This window comes from Lynx rufus, unplaced genomic scaffold, assembly GCF_022079265.1.
Source record: "Lynx rufus isolate CCGP_SWC_20201006 ecotype Redwood Valley unplaced genomic scaffold, mLynRuf1.p SCAF_5, whole genome shotgun sequence".
Lineage (NCBI taxonomy): Eukaryota > Metazoa > Chordata > Mammalia > Carnivora > Felidae > Lynx > Lynx rufus.
This window is the reverse complement of record NW_025814867.1, coordinates 106,072,549-106,097,774: the sequence shown is the minus strand read 5'-3', so window position 1 is coordinate 106,097,774 and position 25,226 is coordinate 106,072,549. Positions and strand designations below refer to the sequence as shown.

Here is a 25,226-nt window from a genome sequence, read left to right as displayed (position 1 = left end):
ACTCAGCCACTAAGCAACCATTTTCAGTTAAATACTTTTTACTGTATGTCTTTTAGGTAAGTTAAAAATTTATTTTTTCTGGTCACTCATGGTCTATTCCAAAATACTCTGAATGTACACCTATTTGCAACGATTGTGTCTTTTCATGTGAAGCACAGTTAATGTGAACTGCATCGTTTTATACCATGCTTAGTAACTTGAGGGAAAAATGGAATTAAAACCCACAGGTTTCCTACAAGAGTTATGCAAATACCACTTTGATATTCCTGTTTTTCCAGTTTCTCATCCTCTGTGTTTCCATTTAAATTCTCACACACATACAAGTCTACAGCCACACACCAACACACTCACACGTACACACACACATCTAAAGAAATTACAAAATGCTACAATTACGTTTCATTTACTTCAAGCTACAAACACAGAATCACATAAATATGAGGCTCCATTATTAATTTTATTTATTTATTTTTTGAGAAAGAGCATGTGTGCACCCAGGGGAGGGGCAGAGAAACAGGGAGAAAGAGAATCCCAAGCAGGCTCTACACTGTCAGTACAGAGCCCGATCTGGGGCTAGATCCCATGAACCATGAGATCATGACCTGAGCCAAATTCCAGTCAGACACTTAACCCAGTGAGTCACCCAGGGGCCCCGAGGTTCTACTATTACAGAGGATTAAAATTAGAACTAAAAATTGTAGTAATTATGCCATCTTTTTGTGCTATAAGTCTTCATTCATTCATTCATTCATTCATTCAAAAATGAAATTAATTGTGTTGGTAAATATCTATCTTAGATTTTAAAAAATGGTAACATTACTGCTGGATTATGCTGACTGATTAAGGTATAGTTAATTTTGTTTAGGAGCTATTCGAACTAGCTGCAATGAAAAATTAAGAATGTAATACTACCGTGGTCAATATTTTAAGGAGCAAAACTATACTAAATCTTTTCTGTGAAGTAACAAAAAGTATTTATCCTTAGTCTATAAATATGTTCATAAGTGTTAAAATTCACCCAGGAAAACCAGAAAAATAATTGAACTTAGATGACAGATAATTCTCATACAGTAAGGAACAGATCAGTGAGATAATTTTTTTTTTTTTTTTTTTTTACAATTTAGAAAAAGGAGTTGACTACATTTGTAATGACATATTTAGAGTGTTATCACAGGGGTGGATTAAAATTCTACAATTATTAAATGAAGAGCACTAAGCAAAAGTTGGTAAGTAGCTTTCTTTTTATATCCTAAAATGGGGCCAGATTTAACAATTATGACATAACATTTTGCTTATCATCATCACACTTTAAAAACATATAAATTCTATGACGAATTCAAAACTGAAAGATTATAAAAATAACAATAAGGTTGCTAGAGGAAAGGTTAAAAGGTTCTATTTAACGTGTAAGGGGCAATTCAGTGATTACTGTCCTCAGTAAATGAGGGTGTACTGATGAGACCCTCTCAATGGCAAGAAAGGAATAAAGAATCTTGGCTGGTTATCAAAGTGAACTTCTTTATTACCTATGTCACACTATACTGGGTTAACTATAAGGAAAAGACAGCTGACCTTGATAATAGCTGGACCAGATAATATCCTGTGTTTTACTCATCTTAGGGAAAAAAAAAATACCGAACATAATAATATCTATTTTAATGTAATCTAAAAATCTAATCTATTTTTTAAGTAAGATTAAAATGTTAATCTGACCTATTTTAATGTAATCTATCACTAAAGTTCAAATTCAACTAACTAAATGCCTCTGAAGGGGTGTGTGTGTGTGTGTGTGTGTGTGTAAATATTAACAGCTGATTTGCATAGGAGCTCAGAGGCTAAACACTGATTACAATATAACTTGTTATTTTTTATTGGCTTTTAAAAACCAGATAGAAGGTATTGTAAACAATATAAATAAGCTGTATCAAAATTACTCACTTTACAGATTTGCCCACTCGTAACCTCTATTTATATGCCCACTCGTAACCTCTATTTATAAAGTAAAACTTTACAGCACATTTTCTTAAAAACAAAATCCTGTTATCAGTGAATCAAAAGCTATAAAATTTATGATAATTAAAAAAAATAGAAACACACACTTGTACCAGTTTGCCCTACAATTCTCATGTAACTATTTCTTGAAAGTTCATAACTTATAAAAAAAATGCATTTTTTTTCTTCACATATATTCCACCACTTTTTCTCTTTTGCAATTATTTTAGAAAAGGTGTAACTTAAATTATTTGCTCTTTGCTAACTCTGGTGGACTTTCTCCTGCTAGGTTTCTATCACAATCTGTGCTATAGCAAATAAGGGAATATCTGTCTGTAAGTTACTTAGCAAAGGCAAAGGGCAAGAAAAGTGAGCATAATGATGTGACAATAGAACAAAATAGAAAATTAAACAAAAGCATGAAGGGAATGGCATATAGACCACAATGACTAAAATGAAAGAGAGGTATTTACTATGAAGGCACCTATCAGATTATCTACACTTTGTAGAGGAAAAAAGATATTCTTACTCTAAAAAAAAAAAAAAAAAAAAAAAAAAAAAGGAAAACTTATTTTTAAATTAAAAAAAATAATAGCTTAAGATAAACTGAATTCCGCTACCAACATAATTCTGGAGCAAGGATTTAATATCAGAAGACAGCCGCAAAGACAAAAGGAAAGGAAGGAGTGACAAAAGCGTAAGAAGAAGAAACAGAAAATCTGTTACTAATGGTCAAAAAGTAAAACTAGCAATTTGAGGGTTACATGAAGCAACAGAAGTCAGTTATTTTAAAGAATTATCTTCTTATAAGTTTTTTTTCATTTATTCTAAACTACTGTTAAGCGCTTTTTTTTCCCTGTGAGGAATACAAACTCATGTTCTAATTTGATGTAGGAATTTATTGCCTATAAAATATAGTTTAATTCAAATCGGTTACCTTAAAATGGCTATTTTAAGAGATGAACAATAAAAAGTAAGGAGCACCCATTCCTTAATCTTGAAAAAACAAAATAAAACAAAACAGATCATCAGACAATCTTTTCTCTCCATCGCAGAGCAGTGTCTATCTTTCAAATTGGGGAATAATAAGCACCCTGACTCCCATTTCTCATACTCACAATCCTTCCCTGCTGCCGTCAATCAGAGCTTGAAATAAGGGCTTGTTATGCGGTATGGTCTGTAAGATATTGCCATCCCCTGTCACATAGCCAATGGCCCACTGTCCCAATCTAGTGCAGCTTAACCGGAAAATGTAGCTGTAAAACATGAGAAAATGATGTTTAGTCACATTCAGAATGTATGCTAACTACTAAACAATCTCTTAGATTTTTTTTAAAGTCAAAGAATAAACAGAATAATTTAGAAAAGCTGAAATAAGTTTCTATCTTCTTATTTTAAGAAGCTGTCCTTCTCCATTCATTGATCTGTAAAACTCCCTTCATTGAACTGTATAAGAAGCTCTGATAATAATTCCATTTAAATACCTCCAGGGCTATAGGACAAAAGAACTGAAGTTGATGTACTTGAGTATCAAAGGTTCTACTGCCATCCCCATCAGCAGGTTCCCTATATGAAACAGTTGACGGCATGAAACAGTTAGGACCTGAATCATTTTTGGAAAGTAAAAAATAAAGAAGTAACAATTTAATTTGTCACCTCAGACAGAAATTGAGTCAGTTTATACTGTGTAATTCAATATACTACTTTGAAACTTTAAAACTATCCACATTTTGTTGTTAATGACTTGCTTACAAATAATAACTTTTCTTTCAAGCATTTCAGCCATTCACCCTTAAATGAAAGATCAAAAGGGCCCAACTATATTGAGACGGCAAACTAGATTAAGTTCACGGCTGCCATCTAACCCTGTCCAGTTCAATGTCTTGCAACAGGAAGGCAAAATAGTTCAAAAATATAAATCAAATTGATGACAAAGAGACACTGACTTGGTTTTGAATTCATTGTCATTTATTTATTAACATAGCTATCTACTTTTTTCATTTTAGCTCATTTACGTTTAAGTGTACTGCACTCAATCTTGCCACCATGAAAACTATATGTGGATTTTATAACCCCTTAAGTAGCTCAAAAGTAGGTCAACAATCTGCTATATTTGAGTACCGTGATTGTTATACGTATGTGACAAATTTCTCTCTCCTAATAAACATTAGTTACTGATGAACCAAGTGCTATAAAAATAACTGTACAGGATACTTAACATATATAACATCTATTGAATCTAATTAACTTGTATCTTTAGCACTGCAATGTAGTTTCATTTTCAAAGAAAACTGGGTTCTTAAAGAAAGGAAGAAGTTGTGGTTTTTAGATACGAAGAACTTCATACTCGTTTTAGGTCCTTTGGAAAGGACTCTTCAAGAAAGTCCAAAAACATATTCTCCTAGAGAGCCTGAAAATAGAATATCATCCTGCCAATTAATGGAATCCTTAATCAGAATCATAGTCAAAATAATTGCACACAGATTTATGGTTGTCAGCTGGATCCCCAAAAAAGCAAAACGAGAGAGACTCAAATGTCCTTGGAATAGGCCCCACTATTTTCTGTACCATGAAGCCAAGGAGAAGAAATACTTTCCAAGAGGAAGTAACAGTTTAGCAGGTATTCCACAAAACAAGTACTTATCAAAATTATTTGTTCACTGAGTTTTCCTAAGCTTTACATTTTAAATACCACATCCCACTTTACACATAACAATTTACCACAGACTGACCATTTCATCTTTGCCTAAAACCTAGCAGAATAAATTGTTACAGGGCAAGCTGGGAAGGAAAGGAAGACATCCTTTCGGAGGGCGCTGTCCTTTTATTAAGAGAACTATTCCAATAGTGATGAGGCCTGGCTTTTGCTCCCAACAATGTTCTCTCCCAACATTATTTATCTCTGTGATCTTGAACAAGAGAACACAAAAGGGACTCGGTTTCTTAATTTCCCAAATAACTTCTGTGTTAAATTTGTATGATTGTGTAATTCTAAATATAGCCCATCTTTCAAATCATACTCCAAGAACAAGAAGATACTTTGATGCCAATCTATGGAGTAGAAGTTATGGAAAAATCTGGCTATGAGAGATCCTTGACCAAAACAGAATGAGTCATTTAAGCCACCATCAAAATCTCAATGAGAACCAACTCTCCTTAGTCTACACAGAAGACTTGCACAGGAACTAAACTGTTTTCTGTACCCCCTGCCTTCTTTTTATATACATATAAATGTTTGAAAATATAAAAAAGATGGAGATTTTCATTATGGCAGAGAAAAAGGAATCAACAGCACTGGCTTGTACTATAAACTAGTTTGTTAAAGAACAAACACCATTTGCATTACAAATCAAATAAAAATGGTATTAGAAGAAAAATGCAGCCTTAAAAAAAACAAAGAAATTCATTCCTACAATGAAATGACTCCAATATGGAAATCAGTGTACTCATGGATGTTGGAATGGCATCTCCTACTAAAATGTGAGTGTGAGGACAGGTCTCCACTCTCATTGCTGCCACACCCAGCTCACTGCTTGCCATAGTACAAATGCCTACTAGGTACCTAACACATTTCTAAGTGGGACATGGGGAAAATGCACAAACCAGGAGACAGATTTTTTGATCCCAGATTTGACATTAATAAAGTATGATTTCTCAGCCAAAGCCACAGGGACTGACAAAAACAGCCAATCTCTGTGAGTTTTACCCAGTTTCATCATCTGGAAAATAAAACATAAATTCTGAAGCTATAAAGAAGCATAAGGTATTCTGGAAGAAATTCTTATGGACATGAAATTGGTTGGATTGTAACAATGGGCTTATATATGTTTACATGCGTTTATCATGTATGTATAGGTAAATGTATATATATACTTATATTTGTTTATATGTATTTACATATCATTATGTGTTTATCATTGAACCAAATTAAATATCGTGAAAAATACTTTAAAATAATGAACATGAAATTGATTTGCTTTGTGTTTAGCACAATATTTAAGTATTCAAATATACACATACAATTTTATACACAAACACAGGTGTCATGAAAACAGACAATATGCTAATACCCTACTCTAATTTGAAAAATCAGAGCTCTGAGACTTAATGAAATTTTAAGTTTATCAAATTACATGGTATCACATCCTCTTTTACTTTATGAACACAGTTTCAGTACCAGCACAACAAAATCAGTTTAAAGGACACAATTAAGAAGTACCAGGAGCTCTATTAGCATTTCCTTCCCTCCCTCCACTCACCTGGGTGTTACTGATTTACCTAAGAATGACCCAGAGAGAACTCTTCATCATTAGATATACCTCATAATATTACTGTTAAAGAGTCTTACCTTCCAGGTTTGGTGCTGTATTTCTGTAGTCGTGCTTTAACTTCATCATATGTGAGAAATGCCATGTAACCTGGATGTGTTACAGCTAAGAAATTCCAATTCCGTAAAATAGAGCCCCAAGGCTAAAAATATGAATAAATGAAAAGATATTATCTAGATGATATCAATTATCAATTATATGCCAACCCATCATTTAATATAGTTACTGAAATCTCCTGGATGAATTCACGTGGCTTAGGTCAACCTTCAATGCCTAACAGCAAACATGTAATACCTTCTTCTATTTTGGAGAAATATTAGGCAGAAAGTAGGACGGAATACAGAGAGCAAAAAAGAAAAAAAAAAAAACACACACACACAATTTCTTTACAAATTCTATTCCCAATACAGCATTTGTGATCACTTTGGAACCTAACACACATCACTCTCCTGTTTAAAACCCTCTAACTTTGAGTAAAAGCCAAAGTCCTTATAAATGGTCTAGAAGAGCTTCACAGGGTTGATGTCCAGCTCCCTTTCTGTGCCTATCTGTCATGACTCTCCCACTTTCTGGCTCTTCTCCAGGCACCCTGGCTTCTTTGTAGCTGGTGTGAACACAAAGATACTCTTCTTCCTCAGAGGTTTAGTATTTGCTGATTCCTTTACCAGAATTCTTTCTCCAAATACATAAGTGATTCTTCTCCAATGTTACCTCAATGAAGCCTTCTCAGACCACTCTACTTAAAACTGTTAACTCTCGTCACATTCCTTATCTCCCTTTGTGTCTGTTTTGTTCACTACTGTACCTTTAAGGTATCTAATTTTACAGAACAAGAAGCCATACCATGGAATGTAAGTGATTTGGCAAAGGTTACATATTAACCACAAGCTACATAAGAGTAAGGAACATGCAGGTCTTGTTCACCAAGGGGATACTATAATGGACATAGGATCAAAACATAGTGACCAGGAAGGCGTAACTGTTGTTGAAAAGTTCCTCTAGCTAGTGACTTGTCTGAAAGGCCCTGACTCCCAACCTACCATTCTTTCCATGGTAAGAGACTGGTGCTCATGCTCACATTTGCCTAATTCTTGCACAGTTACAAAAGGTTTATGATTTAGCAGTCAGGAAATTAAAAATCTTTCACAGAAACACACAAATGCACACACACAGAATTTGTACCATTCTTTCATGTGATTAGCTATCCCTCCAGTTACCATGGCAAGAGAAAAAAGGCAGTCAGTGATAGACAGTTTTGCTTGAGGGTGTGAGTGAATCATCTCTGCCACATTTTTAAGGCTGAAGCTACATTTATTCCAAGGACTTGGCAGCATACTCTAGCTGATGTGCCAGATTATTAACTCATATCTTCTACATAAAAGAAAAAAAAAAAGGTATTTTGTGTTGCCAAGTGAAAGTGGTTGAAATTGGTAGAGGGCTCCTGGCTTTTGTTTGTTTTGAGAATGCTCCCAATGATTGTTAAGCAAGTTTCAGATTCACAAGGTGGAATTCTTCAAGGATTGTACCTTTGAGATGAGGATAACAAAGGAAAGAATTATTTAGTAATGAAAAATTTTTTAACCTTTTCTGACATAACAAGAAAAATCTTCAGGGTATTTCCCTATCACACTAAAATATCTAATTGGGCAAAAAGGAGCTCTGGAGAACACTATTATCAGAGTTTCTACGTACTTGGAAAAAACCAAAACATGTTTCTAATTTTCTTCCAAAGTCATGACTAAATATTGCACAAATAATATTTGGAAGATTATCACCCTATGTTTTTAAAAACAGAAATAACTGCTAGTATAGGCAGTGGGTTTTGTTTTGTTCTACTTCGCACCTACAAAGGGCAAGGATGGAAAGAATATAAAATATTTGGGACACTTCCATTAAAGTCTACAAAAATTAATGGAAAAGTTGTTAAAAAGATACTGAACTTTACGGAGAGCCAATGCACAGATCAGAATACAGGTGGAAAAAAACTGAAATTGGGAGTTTTCAGTCAACAGCTACAGTATTAAGCAACCATTTCTTAGTACAAATCCACAGGGCCAGCTTCTAACTACAAAAATATTTTTGTAATAGAAAGAGTCTGTGTACTGTTTTTCTTGTGAATGCAATCCACAGTCAGAACACATGGTAGTTACGTTTTTTTGTTTGTATACTTGTTTTGTTTTCTTAAGTATTTTGCCAACTAATGGCTTAATGAAGGCAAGATAAAATGCTTTGGAGACAAAGAATTATTTTTATAATTTGTTTTTAGATTAAAGGAAATGTTTTCACACCCACCAACACAAAATGTACAGATTCTTAAATGATTACAGAAATTAATTAAGTGAATTAAGGAAGCTATTCCCTCCATTCTTCCAAAATGCTACTATTTTCAAGAATAGCTGTCTAATGACTTACAACTTATATTGGAAGAGGGGCCTGGATTGGTCTGTCCAGACTCAATCTCTTCTTGCTATAATGGATGACTTTCCTTCTCTTCTTTTGTTCCCTATTCCATTGCTGCTATATATTCCATAGTCACGAATATATTCCTTCAAATCACACAATCCTTATCCCACCACCCCTCAAATTTATTGCCCCATTTCTCAGCAACCCAATCTCCTCTAGTAGTGGGGAAATGGAAGAAGTGGGGCAGCAGCCCTGGGGAGAGAGTAGAGAGAAGCAAAATCCATCTATTTCTGTTCCAGGACTTTAGTACCTGCCAACCCCAGAATCTCTGAACTTCCTGGAAAGGAGAAAGAGAAGATTAAAGGCAGAAGAAAGAAGAAATGAGGAAGGTCTCCACTGTAAGATCATTCCAATGACTTCCCGGCATTTGTTCATGTGCTGGCAGAATATCAGGATAAGGGAAGAGTGGAAAAGAACGTATCTAGTATCCGGCTTTACATTCTTTTCTTCCCTTCTTCTTCCATTTCCTGGCCACTTCTCCTAGTCCTAGTCCCCGCTGATGACTTCTTCAAACCCTAATGCTAGTTCTCTACATCAAACCCCAATCTGGAGCATGTACCTTTCCTACTTTCAGATCCCATTCTGCTAAATATCCCATTCCCGACAATTCAGATATTAGAATTCACTACTAATTAGCCACCGTCATTGTCACTGCAGAAGAATATATGTTCATGCAGGTACACTACTCACAAAACTTGTATTTTTTCATACAGAATGCATAATTATAACTTAAAAAACTATTACTCAAAGTTGTATAAAAATGAAAGGTAAGTAAAGTTCATATGTCTACTTTCCTATTCATAGAACGAATTTCATAATATTTTAAGGGACATGTATGATTAGTTAAAGCATTTGAGTAATGAAACCAAAAGAAGTGAAAAGTCACAGAAATATATAGGAGTTAACAAGAGCTCTTTAGCTACTTCTATAATTATGTGTTTTAAAGGAGACTAGACATTTTTGGTTCATAGATATTTTTTTGGTTTTGTTTTCTAAAACTTTTCACAGTGATTCTATTTAAAAAGATTCTTTTCCTCTCCCATCCCAGTGAGCATAAATAAGATACACGTAATTTAGAGTATTAAGATTACCTGCACTCTTTTAAATGAAACAGCTTATAAGAAAATATGTGCACATATTAAATAGCAGTTTGGTAAGTGTTTAACCAACATTAAGGTGGCCTCATAACTCTTAATATATAACTGAGGCGTTCTAGCATTTAACTTCCACACTAAAAAGCTGTCCAGGCTCCCTACAAAAAACACATTCTTCCTAGAATGAACAGTTAGGTTTAATGTATGAAAATAATCTTTTTTCTCTTCCTTCAGGAAGAGAGGGGAAGAAACAAAGCTTCTACTACTTCAAATGTCTTTGTTGTATCATGTTAAATAAAAAAAAATTGTAAAATTATCAGAAATCTTTAATGAAAAGAGAGGTTCTGTTATAAAATGATCAGTATCAGGGAGCACAATCTTTTTTATAAAATGTACCTTAAAATCATTTTAAAAAGTAACCTAATAGCCTATACAGGCATACCTCATTTTATTGTGCTTTGCTTTACTGCACTTCGAAGATATTGTGTTGTGTTTCTGTGGGGTTTTTGTTTTCAGATTGAAGGTTTGTGGCAACCCCATACTGAGCAAGTCCATCATGGCACCATTCTTGCAAAAGCATTTGTTCACTTGAAGTCTGTCATATTTTGGTAATTCTTAAAATATTCCAGATATTTAAGTCATTATATTTGTTATGGTGACTCTGTGATCAGTGATTTTTGGTCTTACTGATGTAATTTTGAGGGTTATCATAAACCACATCGATAGAAGACATCAAATGTAGCCCACAAATGCGTGTTCTGACTGCTCAACTGACCAGCCATTCCTCCATCTCTCCCTGTCCTCGGCCTCCCTCTCCCCTGAGACACAGCAACATTGAAATTAGGCCAATTAATAAGCCTGCAATGGCCTTTAAGTGTTCAAATGAAAGAAAAAGAGTCACACATCTCTCCCTTTAAATCAAAAGCTAGACATAATCAAGCTGAATGAGGAAGGCATGTTGAAAGGCAACACAGACTGAAAGGTAGGCCTCCTGCACCAAACGGTTTGCCAAGTTGTGACTGAAAAGGAAAAGTTCTTGAAGGAAATTAAAAGTGTTACTCCAGCAAACACGTGAATAATAAGAAAGTGAAAGAGTCTTATTGCTGATATGATGAAAGTTTTAGTGGTCTACATAGTGGCCCTAACTCTCTTCAATTCTAGGAAGGCTGAGAAAAGTGGGGAAGCTGCAGAAGAAATGCTTGAAACTAGCAGAGGCCGGTTCATCAGGTTTAAGGAAAGAAGCCATCTCCGTAACATAAAAGTGGAAGGTGAAACATCAAGTGCTGATTGATATAAAAACTGCAGCAAGTTCTCCAGAAGATCTAAGACAATTAATGAAGGTGGCTACACTAAACAAGAGATTTTCAGTGGAGATGAAGTGGCCTTCTATTGGAAGAAGATGACATCTAGGATTTTCATAGCTAGAGAGAAGTCAGTGCTTGGCTTCAAAGCTTCAAAGGACAGGCTGACTGACTCTCTTGTTTTGTTAGAGGCTAACGCGGCTGGTGACTTAAGTTGAAGCCAATACTCATATCCTAGTCTGAAAATTCTAGGACCCTTAAAAATTATGCTAAATCTACTCTTCCTGTGCTCTAGAAATGGAACAACAAAGCCTGGATGACAACATATCTGTTTGCAACATGAGTTCCTGAATATTTTCAGCCCACTGTTCAGCCAAAAAGTTCCCTTTCAAAATATTACTTCTCATTGTTAATGCACCTGGTCATCCAAGAACTCTGGTGGAGATGCACAAGTTTAATGTTGTTTTCATTCCTGCTAACACAACATCCATCCTGTAGCCCATGGGTCAAGGAGTAGTTTCAACTTTCAAGTCTTATTTTTTAAAAATACATTTTGTAAGGCAATAGCCGCCATAGATTCCTCTGATGGATCTGGGCAAAGTTAACTAAAAACCTTCTGGAAGGGGTACACCATTCTAGATGCCATTAAGAACATTTGTGACCTATGGGAAGAGGTCAAAATATCACCATGAACAGGAGTTCGGAAGAAGTTAATTCCAACCAACAAGGATGACTTTGAGGGGTTCAAAATTCCAGTGGAGGAAGTACCTGAGATGTGACGGAAACAGAACTAGAATCAGAAGTGGAACCTAAAGAGGGACTGAATTGCTACAATGTCATTATACAACTTTAATGGATGAAGAGCTGCTCCTTAGGAGTGAGAGAAGAAAATGGTTTCTTACATAGAATCTACGCCTGTGAAAATGCTGTGAAGATTGCTGAAATGACAACAACAAAAGATTGAGAATATTAGTTGATAAAGGAGCAGGAAAATTTGTGAGGACCGACTCCAATTTTGAAAGAAGTCCTGTGGGCAAAATGCTTTCAAACAGTATCATATGCTACAGAGAAATTGTTCGTGAAAGGAAGAGTCAATCAATGCAGCGAACTTCATTGTTGCCTTATTGTAAGAAATTGTCACAGCCAGCCCAGCCGTCAGCAACCACCATCCTGACCAGTCGGCAGCCATCAACATTGAGGCCAAGACCCACCACCAACAAAAAGATTACGACTCAGTGAAAGCTCAGATGATGGTTAGCATTTTTTAGCAATCAAGTATTTTGTAATTAAGGTATATACATTGCTTTTTAAAGACATGATGCTATTACACATGCAATAGACTACCATATAGTGTAAACATAACTTATAAGCACTAGGAAACCAAAAAGTGTTTTGAACTGCTTTATTGTGATATTCACTTCATTGCACTGGTCTGGAACCGAACCTGCAGCATCTCCAAGATGTACCTGTATATACCAAGGGAATAATCATGAAACTAATGTAAACTGAAAATATGCAAAAACACAATTTCTGCAATCATTTATCTAATTTCTTATCCTATACACCTAGGTAGAATTATGATCTGAAAGTTGTAATAAAAACAATGTATTCTATAAGTATTGTTGACAAGAGTTAATTTGCCTTCTGTTAACAGGTTCTTTCATAAATTAAAACTTAATCCCACACAATTTTATTTTCTTACATAAATCAGTCACCAGATCCTTGTAAACTAGTGCCAAGCAGAATCATAAATCAAAGAAGCAAAATTTTTATAACATGGAAAACATGAAAACCAATATTATACTCCAACATTTGTTGAAAGCACGTTTCAAACGCATAAATCTTACTGAGACTTAAAATAATAAAAAAATTCCATCAGGATACAAGCAAGCCTGTGTTCTGATCAATTTACCTCACTTACTATATAATTTATATTACTATAATTATAAAGATTTTAAGTGGGATTCTTTCATTCTGTGACTACTTGAATTGAACACCATAGATGATATACCATTTAGTGGCATAGTCAAATTCAAAACACAAATTTCAAGTCTTCATGTTTAATGTAATTCCATGAAGACATATAAAAGAATAAAATGATAGCACACAGCTTACATCATTTAATGGTACCTGCTTCTGAAAAGCTATGTGAAAACAATTATAACGGATTAAAAAAGAAAAACAATAAACAGGACAAGAAGGTTAATGTCACAGTCATACATATTAGAAAACAGGAAAAAAAAAAGAAACCCTAAATTTTCCAAAAGAGGAATTTGTTAAAGTAATGACATACTATTTTGATGAAAACATTACGTAGCAACCGAAAATCAATAATTATATTGATGAAAAAGATTTATTGACATGAAAACACGTTTATAATATGTGGTTGAATGAGCAACGTAAGTTGTAAAACAGTATACACCACAGGGATCTTCTCTACAGAACATGATAAACTTACTATTTATTGCGAAGTTTACTATATCTCTTCTCACCTAATGAACACAGGACGCAAAGCAGAAAAGTTGGGTTCCAACCTCAGCATATACCCACCCATAAAATTTGCATTCTGTCAGTTACTGGGCTAAAAGGACAAAGTAAAGTGAGAAACTAGGAAATTTAAAACAAAGCTCCTTTCCATGAATCTTCTCAAGGCTAACAAGCAATTACCAGCCTCACAGCACCAGATACGCCAAACTTTAAACCTTAAACTTATAGCAATGACCAAAAACTTACACCAGCGACTTCAAAATTATACACTACCAAGAAATGAGACTATTTCTCACATGCTTGTGTGTGTGAGAGAGATGTACTCACACAAGTGCACACGAACAAACGCGTGCACACCACATGCACACATAGGAAGGAAATCAGGAGGGAGGAAAGGATTCAGCAAATAGAAAGCTTACCTGAAAGAGTCTGGTAAAAATATCAAATTCAAAAACTGAAATGTAATCATTACAAGTTAAATCAATTGTTGATTTCAGAGCCATTGCTTCCAGGCCGGAGCTAATTTGATGAACCTCATGAAGGCACTGTCTGAATACTTTCCATGGCACAATAGTCCTGTGTAAGAAAAAAAAAAAATGAGTAATTGAATCAAGTGTCATTTAAGACATACCTTCCACTGAAACAGAAGAGTTCAATCATAATGTTAATAGAATTAATTGCATTTGTACTAAAAGATAAATAGTTGACAAAAAAGACAAAGATATGTTCATAATTCAGAACATATGTAATAGGTTTTGCTAACTGGACTGTTTTCCATTTGCTAAGAATGTGACAAAAATCAAAATCAACTTCTCTCTCAAACAATCCTTGCCTATCAACATATTTCTAAAAATACGTCCAAAAGAAGGGATTAGGTCAAAGTCCTATGTGTCTTACCTCTTGTGTATACAAGATCATTTGACTTTGCATCAAGTTAATTTTTCCCCTCTATTTTCTTAAAATAACGGTAAGACTATGGGTTCATATAATAGTAGGAATTATGTACTCATGGCACAAAAGAGTAATTTACATCCACCATTTTGAGAAAGCTCAGGTGGAAAGTCATGAAGACATGTTAGCCATTACCTCCTTGTATTCTGCAGATAAAAAGCACATGCTATTTAACCTTTCATATTAATACAAAGGAAAATGTTAATATTTTTAACCAACAACACTGGCTAGCATGTGGAAATTTATTTATTCATAACTTACTTTTCTTAAATATTATGCATCAAATTTTTTATTAAGTAATGCATTTACGTACTTCAAAAACTTAGAAGAGCAAAAAATGGTATTCAGGGAAGTCTCCCAGTCTGTCCTCCACCTGACCAGTTTCTGACATTCACCTACTTCCTTCCCACCTTGAAAATAAGTAACACTCATTTTTCATCCCTTAGTTAATTTTCCTCCTTTTGGAATGTTAAATGCCTATTCTTGAATAAGTGGAAGAAAGAAATCATTTGTGTTTCTTTAAAATTTTAAGCTGCAGTTTTCACAGTAGGACATCAGAAGAGCTATATACACCCTCTTTTAAGAATGCACATATTTAGGTATTAGGTTTTTCTTTACCATTATCTCTTAAGAAATAAAAGGCTCAGAATGGACTACATTGGCCCTTTCCTATACTAATTTTCCCAGTGAAGCATCACCATAAATGTACAACTTCATATTCACTCAATAATTATCCATTTCAGTGATTGTCAAACTTGAGCATTCATCAGGATCGTGGAAGGGCTTGTTAAGACAGAAATTGCTGATCCACAACCCATGATATTCTAATTCAGTATGCCTGAGGTGCAGCTGAAGAACTTACAGTTCTGACAAGTTCCCAAGTGATGCTGACACTACTGGTCTGGGGATAACACTTTTTGAGAGTCACTGATCTATTGCTAAGGCAAGACACTGTCGAGAAATACACCTATGAAAATAGAAGATACTATCTGTCCTTGAAGAACACGCATACAGGGTAGAAATAAGATGTGTAATGCTAAAAAACATAGGTGGGGAGGGGAGGCATATTTAAGGCAGTGCTGGAGGAGTTCCAGAGAAGGAGGGGTCTGTGGCAAGCTGAACAAATGAATGGAGGGACAGGCTTATGATACTATGCTGCATTTATAAGAAAGTTTAGGCTTGATAGACCATTAAAAGAAAGAAAAACATGAGGCTGACTACATCAAAAGGCTTTTCTCTATGTATGAAAAAAAAACAGGAAACCACAGAGAACCGAAGAGATACACCACATCAGACACCGTTTAGAAGAAACACACGTCAAGCTCTGATTAAGGTTAACAAAATGCTGCTGTTTTCAGAAAACAAGGATAACTTCTGATAATGTTAGGAGGCCATTGATTTATGGCAACGTGTAAAAATGAAATTGTGTCCAGTTACATTACAGTTACTGCTAAAGTAGTGCCTAAGAAGCACATTTGTCTTTTCCAAATTAAAGTTTCAAATATTCAACACATAAGAGGGACATGAACCCTCATATTCAAAATTTTTAAATATTAAACAAAGAACTACTGACTTAAGAATGGCATGTTTTAGTTTTGTATAGAAATGTTAAGAGAAACTTGTCTTGCATATAAAGTATAAAAAGGAACTCAATGGGCCTGATACCTTTAATACCTGCTACCATAAAAATATATATATCTCCATCCCAATATTTAAGGAGCATGCACACCATAACTCCTTCCAATACTCAATGATTTCCCAGAGAAAATTATATAAAAAAAACGTATGAACTTCTAAAACTGTAGTCTGACATACTACTTTGGGACAGTAATTTACAAAGGAGCAAGCTACATTTCTGTGGCACTTGTGTAAATGACACTTGCTCACAGTTCACTTGTGATAAACCGAAGGTCCAAATATGCTTACATAGGGTAGTGACAGGGATTAAGAAGGGCATTATTTGGTTAACTAATTATATGCAAAATTTGCAAACAGGTACCTTTCCTTTGATTAGCTGAATCAAACACCCACCATCGAAAATATCGGGGAGGAGAAGGGGTTCACAAGTGAAGAGCAGAAACAGCATGCAATGACTTCTTAAAAAAAAAATTGTTCTGAAACCGTGGCACTAAGGATCTAACGTTTCCAAAGAGGACGTCAAGTTGCTACCACCTTCTTTCCTGATGTGTATGGGGGGAGGGAAAAAGAAGAGGATGGCTTTTCACACCTTTAATTAAACTGCAGCAACAACACATAGTGGTTTCTACTCTCTTTCCCTAGAGATGAAGCAAGTCAGAGAAAATATTAATGACAAATTGTTTTACAAATACGTACAAACTTCATTGTGCTAACAGAAATCTGGGAATATGAAAAGAGGAAGAAAAAAAACACATAGAACATAAAAGCTTCATGCTCTCCCTAATCCAGAAATATTTTAATCTGTCCTTTTGCCACTTTCAATTATAAATCACTGTGATTACAAGTTAATTCAAACTTCAAAATCTATTGAAAAGCACAAGTAACTGTTAATCCACAAAGAATGGAATACAAGGCCAGTGGTCAGCCAGAAACTTATAATAATTATGATTTCAGGATTTTTTAGACTTGCAATAGGAGTAAGAATAAGAGCTGCCACTTACTGATGGTCTACTCTCTCTGCCAGTCATCACGCACTTTATGTCTATTACCAGAGTTTGTCATGATAACACTACAAGACAGATTATATATTTATCTTCGTGATACAGTTGGGAAAACTGAGGCTTAAAGAGGTTGAGTAATTTGCCTAGGAAAGACTTTACATGTTCCAGGTACTGTGGCATGTTCAAACCACTTGTGAATAGACTATGTTGTGCCATTTGCAAAAGCTATAGAAAAAGATGAGGGTGCCTAGGAAATCTCATGGGATGAAGTTCCTTGAACCGCATCTTATTCACCTCGGTACAAGACAGACAAGGTGTGCTACTAAAATTTGTGTAATTAAATTAAACTGTGTCTAGGGAAGGCAAGGGAGTGTTACATGGAGGAGGAGACCAGAAATTTGGGCTCCACTCCCTTTCTCCACTACACAGAAATCTTGAAGACAAAAGAGTTATAGTCTGTTCATATAATATCAGGACAGATAAGAACTTAACATAGGCTACATTACAATTTTGTTATTAGATAATAAGTCTTGGTCTATTTACCAAGAAACAAAAGAGTAATTATATTTTCTTAGACTTGACAATAGAGTTAGTGGCCTTTCAGACAAAAACAGATACAGGGAAACAAAACTGCAAAGGTGTCAGTAGGTCAGCAACTGACAAGTCACTCATCTTCCAGGCTTTCTCCTTCTCAGTAGAAGTTGAAAAGTGTATTAGATATTCTAACTTGACAATCTTGCAGTTTAAAATAAAACAGTAAAAGGAATGGAAGACAAAAAATGTTAGGAGATTATAACAAAAAAAAGGCAAAACATTTTCATGACACCACAAGTTCATAACAGGATATATCTTTTGTTTTTAATTCATATGAAAAAAATCCACATAAGGTGTGAATCTCAACAAAGCCTACAGTATTTGAAAAGTCATATACTTCTGGTGTGAATGAGAATTTATACAGCATTTCTAGAAGGCAATTTGGCAGCAAGTGTCAAAAGCCTATATTTTTTGAAAAATCTATTTCTGGGATTTCACCTAACAAGATTATGTAAAAAAAAAAAAAAAGTATACACACACACGTATATATCTATATGTATATATATTTATACACATAAATACACAGCAACACAAATATCTACCCATAAATCTCTTCAATATAGTGTTGTTCATAGTAGCAAAAAATTAACATAATATGTTCAATAGTAATAATAGGAAATGTTAAAATCTTTGGATATAATATGTAACAGTAATTAACAGCTGTAAAAAAGAATATTGTCATGGAAAAGTGTCCATGGCATATTTAAATGGGAATTGCATTTTTGAAATTGTATGTCCTTTATGATCCAATGCTGAAAACTATCTAGAATGTTTGGAGATATCAATACCCATTTTAACTGATGATAACTGGATCGTGGTAGGAGTATGAGTGATTATTTTATTTTTCTCTGTAAGCCACTAGAGCACATTAATAAATATGCTAAGAAATAAAATATATACTAAAACTTTTTAAAAAATTTTTTTTAACATTTATTTATTTTTGAGAGATAGAGCACAAGCAAGGGAGGGGCAGAGAGAGGAGACACAGAATCCGAAGCAGGCTCCAGGCTCTGAGCAAGTGTTCAGCACAGAGCCTGACACGGGGATCGAACCCACAAACCATGAGATCATGACCTGAGCCGAAGTCAGTCACCCAACCAACTGAGCTACCCAGGCGCCCCAATATACTAAAACTTTTAAAGTACATTATATAATCATACAGGAATCATTTAAAAACAAGAATTATAAAAGTATTTGTCTGAGACATGGTTTTTATATGTGTAGTATATGTATACAAAAGAATTTGCAGATTAAAGAAGAAATAAGAGAATTCAACATGGTTGCTGAATATAAAACCAATATACAAAAATCAGTTGTATTTCTATAAATAAGCAATATATTGTTAGAAAATAAAACTTAAAAATACTTGACTTTTACAATAGCATCTGAAAATATTAAATAAGTAGAAATGAAGCTAAGAAAAGCTGAACAACACGCAATCACAGAGGATATAACACTTTAACGGACTAGCAGATTCAATATTGTAAAGATATCAATAATTCTCAAATTGATGCTTAGATTTAATATAACCCTAGTCAAAAATTCTAGGAGACATTTCTGTAATAAGAAATAATAGGCCGATTCTAAACTTTATAGGCAAATGTCAAAAGCCAAGAATAATCAAGCCAATCTTCAATAGGAACAACACTGACAAACTTTTACTCTTTACATAATTAAGACAATGTGATATTAGCACAAGGATAAACAAATAGATGGAACAAAACAAAAATTTTAGAAAGAAATGCAATCATATTTAGACACTGGATATGTAACATCAACTAGATTTAAACAGCAGTGGGGAATGAATGATGTTTTAAGTAAATGCTGCTTGGTCAAATGGATATACATACAGAAGAAACTACCCTTACTTAACACCATATAAAAATTAATTTTAGACTATTGTTTTCTCTTTCATATTTAGGTATAAAATTAAAGTGTTTTTTTTTTATTTTTTTAAGAAGAAATTAGAGAATATCCTCATTATTCTGGAACAGGCCAAAATTTAAAAAGGGCCCAAAATGCTCAACAGATAAAGGAAAAGATAAATTACAACCTGTATTCATGAAAAGATATCACTAGCAAAGTGAAAAAGAAAGCCACATATTGGGAGACACTATTTACATACATATAAACAACAAAAGATTCACATCTAAATATTAATAATAAGTACTAAAAAACTGAGCAAATGATTTTCATATACACAAAGAAATCAAAACGTTCAACAAAGATCTATTCAGCATCAGAGAAATGTACATCAAAAAGACAGTGATATTCCACTGGACCCCACCAGTATGGCTTATGAAGGAAAACAAAAAAGCAAAAAAAAAAAAGACAAAGGATATTGAAGAGTTGGGGAAGATAATATGGAGCAATAGGAACCTTTAGGCACTGCTCATAGGTGATTCAGTTGGTAAGCCACTGTAGAATACTAAAAGCTACTAAAGCTAAAATTGTGCGGGAAGTAGGAGCCAGCAATTCCATTCCTAGATACATATTCAACAGAAAAGCATACATAGGTTTTTAAAAATACAAAAAGAAAAAGTTCATAATAACACCACTACTGATAATAATCCGAAAGAGGAAGCACCTAACGTTCATTACCAACAGAATCAATAGGTAAGTTATAGTGCAGCTGTATAATGGAGCAAGAATGAAGAGTGTGTCACATGCAAAAACAGGGGTGAATTTCATAAACATAAAGAGTAAAAGAAGCCAGGTTTTTTAAAAGAACATAATTGTATGATTTCAACTATGTAGGATTCAATGATGCTGGAAGTCAGAACACCATGAGCAAACAGTGACTATATGGAACTTGCTGAGGGTTTGGGGGTAAGAGGTGTTCTGAATTATAGATAATATGCTATTTATTTGGGTGGCATTTACCTTGGTGTGTTCACTTCTTGAAAATTCTTCACCTTACACTTATGATTTATGTGCTTCCCTGTATGTATTATTAAACTTAATATATACAGCTTTAAACATTTTGACAATAAAAATCTAAGATGAAGAAGAGTGGGAAATGTGGGAACGGATGAAGTACCTGCTGAATAATAAACAAGGAAGTCAATGTTTATTTGTTGTTTGTTGGTTTTGCTGCTGTGGTGGTGGGGGTGGTGATGGTTGTAGTTGTTTAAAATTCATTCTAGCTCAAGGAGGTAAAATGTCATCTTGATTTTAAACAAAATGAAAATCTGTTCTATCCTTATTAACCCATTCCTGTTTTTAATTTCATCTGAATTTTGTCAGAAAATTCACTTCGACCAACAAAGATGTATTTAGTGTCAGTACCTTTAAATTGAGTGCTAGCTTTGTTCTGAAGATAATGAAACATTCATAAGACCGTTTATATGTTTTGATTTTTATTATGGATGCAAAATATTAGGACTGTGGTTCCTCAATCTGTTGATACTTATATCTATAGTTATTTCCTACATCCAATATTTTTCTATAATAACTTCTGTAATTTGTTAAAGAATATGAAAATAGATTGTTATCAGGCTATACTGTTCTTACTCTCCCATCACAATTGTTTCTCAAAACAAATGCTTTTGTTTGTTTTTGAAAAGCACATGTTTTCCAGCAAGCTACACAAAGAACATATTAAAACTCTGGTCAAATAGTTGCCTCACAACTCATCATGGACAGGATGGTAACCATGGTTATCAAGGATATTCATAATTAGATCTAACCATTCCTGTGAAAATTCTTGACTCTCATACAGAAAGACACAGATGCTGGGTATTTGTGATTATTTTTGTCAAAAACGTTTGTAACATTTTGTCTATAGTATGGACATTCATTTATTCTCTGTAAAATGGACAAGTATCATTCTCATTTTCACATTCTGAAACTTACAAACACCTTTTATAAGATTGCAGAAACAAGGAAAATAGCTTCTTCAACATTATTCCTGATTTTCTCACTAACCTCACTCATAGGATAAGTTTGAGGTTTTCTGACTTCTGGTCTCACAGCCTGACTTTTGAACATGATAAATTTCCTAGAGCCATGAAATTACTTTGTACATAATTCCATTTATTTTCTGACTTTGAAATAAAGTTTATTGGTGAAAAGGGATGGGAAGAGGAACTATAAATACAATCCATAAGAATATGTCAAAATTCCATATTTCATTTTCTACTTACTAGCCACTGACCATAGCAAAACAAAGATTCTGGTCTTAAAAGAGGATTTGTTCTTTTCTTTCTCATGCACAACCAACCGTGCTTCGCTATATTTTCTTTGAAAGGTCAGTGATACTTGGTAGGTTTGTAAAACACGTAAGATACAATAGCTCATGGATCACAGCAAAATACCTTTGATCTGCTGAGGTCAGATTAAACAAAATCAGGAAGTTGTAGATCCTAAAATTAGCAAGTCCTGCCACAGAAGGGCTTAAGTAAAGCTTTAAATGATCTTCCTTTTAGCATTAAGAGTCCAGTCTGTCTTATAAACAACAAAGTCAGTAATGAAACAAAACTCTTTATAAGTCTCTCTTTGTAGGTCAAATAAATTAACAATCGATGGGCGAAATCTGATAGATATCTAAGTCAAACTGAGGTAAAAGAAATATAAAACTTCCAAACCTCTAAAATCCTCATTTAATAAACTGCATAAACACGTGGAACCTATTAAAGCTTTGGTTGTAAAGGAGACTTACAGAATTTTTTCTTTAATAGAAAATAAATCAGGTTATAAGCGCCTTGTTACTACACCTAATGGAAACTTTTAAGTCTATCTTGTTTGATCTTTTAGTACTATTATCTGGTTCATCTCCCTTTTTCTTTAAATCTTATCTTCCTTTAGCATCTATAATACCACACACTCTTCATGTTTTTTCCCCCTACTTTTCTGATCATTCCTCCTTAACTTAAATATCCTCTGGATACTTCATTCATCAGAATTCTTTAAGGATCTGTCCTCTTCATTCTCCCTGCACATTCTCCATGGTCTATATCATTTAGTTCAATGGCTTCACACAGCTTTCAGAGAATGTGAACTCAAATATCTAGGGACCAGACAGTTAACAGAAATAAGTAAAGAGATCCAGGTGAGGATTGCAATGAATTGAAGGAGAGCACATCTAACTTGGGCAAGCTGGCACCCAGGTATAGCCAAATGCTGCCTTGTCAGAATTCAGATCTAGTGGTGCCATCACTCCCAATTATTCAGTGAAACTCAATACAATATTTTTGTGGAAAATAAATCTTTAAAAGTTACCAACTAATTTTTTAATTAAACATTTCATAAGGCCAAGAAAAATATTCCACAGGCTGTCACTCTGTATGCTCTCATAAATACACTGTCAATTTTAAAATCTCTACCTCTATTCTATATTCTTCCCGTACCCTCAAGGTTGTATATCCAACCTAATATATATCACATGGAGTTATTTAGGTGCCCCAAACTGAACTTGTCTGTTTGCCAAATCCCCTCTTCTTCCTACTTTTCCTGTCTCAGTGCAGGATACCCAGTTGTTCAAAGCAGAAATTGAGATACCACACTTGACTCATTTCTTTTACCTCATATATCTTAATAGTCAAGTATGGTTAATTTTATCTTTATGTCACTCTCAAAGTCATGTACTTTTTACTTATATATATGTACATTTATTTTGTGTACTGATTATATATTATTTTATATACTGATTTTATGTATATTATAATTTGTACCTGGTTTTCTACAATAGCCTCCTATCCGTCTCCTATTTCTTTTTTTAAAATTTTTTTTTTCAACGTTTATTTATTTTTGGGACAGAGAGAGACAGAGCATGAACAGGGGAGGGGCAGAGAGAGAGAGGGAGACACAGAATCGGAAACAGGCTCCAGGCTCCGAGCCATCAGCCCAGAGCCTGACGCGGGGCTCGAACTCACAGACCGCGAGATCGTGACCTGGCTGAAGTCGGACGCTTAACCGACTGCGCCACCCAGGCGCCCCATCGTCTCCTATTTCTAATTCTTCAGGTTCTAATGGGGGAAGGCAGTCAGACCTTAACATGATTATTTTTTAGATGGGAAGAAAATATTGAAATTCTACTTGCATTTTTATGTAGCTTTTAAATTCACATTATATGTCCTTTATTTGTATTACATATGAGAATACACATTATTTGTGTAAGAATATATGTATATATTCAGATCATAAATCATATGCTTAAAAGTATTTAATAATAAGTTAGTAATAAGGAATATAATCAAATGGGTTTGGAAGCCACTACTCAAATTCATTATACCTACTTCAGCAAGAGTCAGCCACCTAAAATCCAAGTGTGACCACTTTCCTATTTAAAACCCATCAGTGGTTCCCCATTGTTCTCAGGGCTCCAAAGAACAGAGTTTTATTAAATTTTTTTTTTCAACGTTTATTTATTTTTGGGACAGAGAGAGAGACAGAGCATGAACGGGGGAGGGGCAGAGAGAGAGGGAGACACAGAATCAGAAACAGGCTCCAGGCTCTGAGCCATCAGCCCAGAGCCCGACGCGGGGCTCGAACTCACGGACCGCGAGATCGTGACCTGGCTGAAGTCGGACGCTTAACCGACTGCGCCACCCAGGCGCCCCAGAACAGAGTTTTAAAAACGCAACTTTGTATATGGAAAAAGAAATACAAAGGGGAAGAAATGAACAGAGCTTTCAAAACACAGTGCAAGAGAGAGATTAATAGTTACAAGTACTTTGGTCTTTGAGACAGGGTAATTCCCATGGTGGATGATAAACCACTATTTTTTATTTGGATTCCTTGTTCATCAAGGAATTTTCTAGATAGGATATGGCTCCACACATCAATTATCAATGGGGACACACATACCCTCATCTGCCTGACAGTGGCGTTAGTCACTGTAAATTAAAAAATAAAAATGTGGGTTATAGATCAGTTTATGAACTCAACTGAATTGTGTCTACTCTGTAAACACACTCTTGGTTGTATGAAATCAGGTTTCAAGGCTGAACGCCAGAACCTAAATCATGTTGATTTTGCTAGGTAAAGGTAACTTAGTAAAGGATTCAGAGTGGAGAGAAGGAAAAAGTGTGTGTGTGGGGCGGGGGGGGGGGGGGGGGGGAAAGGAGGAAAAAAATGAAGGCATTTATGTAAACTTGAAATTATCTGTACCTTTGTTTTGAACTACAGCAGACTGTAACAACTCAGTCCCAATCACAGCATTTTCTACCCAACAGACTGCTAGACTCCTTAGGAACAAATACCCAAATACCCAGTAACCCATTTGTTACTCCTTAGTAACAAACACCCAAAATACCAGCTCCTCCACGGCGCCTGAGCAGTCCGCTCTAGTAAATAATTCAGTATTTGTGACATTCCTTAGGCACCTTTCTAATGGAACAGAACTGGTTTCAAATATTTATCAATTCTGGATATACT

General features: G+C 34.7%; 1 protein-coding gene across 2 annotated transcripts in view; it reads right to left on the bottom strand.

The window, feature by feature from the left end:
* CBLB (Cbl proto-oncogene B) overlaps positions 1-25,226 on the bottom strand; it is a 213,208-nt gene that overhangs the window by 89,128 nt on the left and 98,854 nt on the right. For both annotated transcript variants that reach the window (XM_047099887.1, XM_047099888.1), the window contains exons 5-7: positions 14,085-14,241; positions 6,341-6,462; positions 3,111-3,248 (exon numbers count right to left, since the gene is read on the bottom strand). In XM_047099887.1, the coding sequence (XP_046955843.1) occupies positions 3,111-3,248; positions 6,341-6,462; positions 14,085-14,241 (417 nt within the window). The remainder of the gene's footprint in view (positions 1-3,110; positions 3,249-6,340; positions 6,463-14,084; positions 14,242-25,226) is intronic.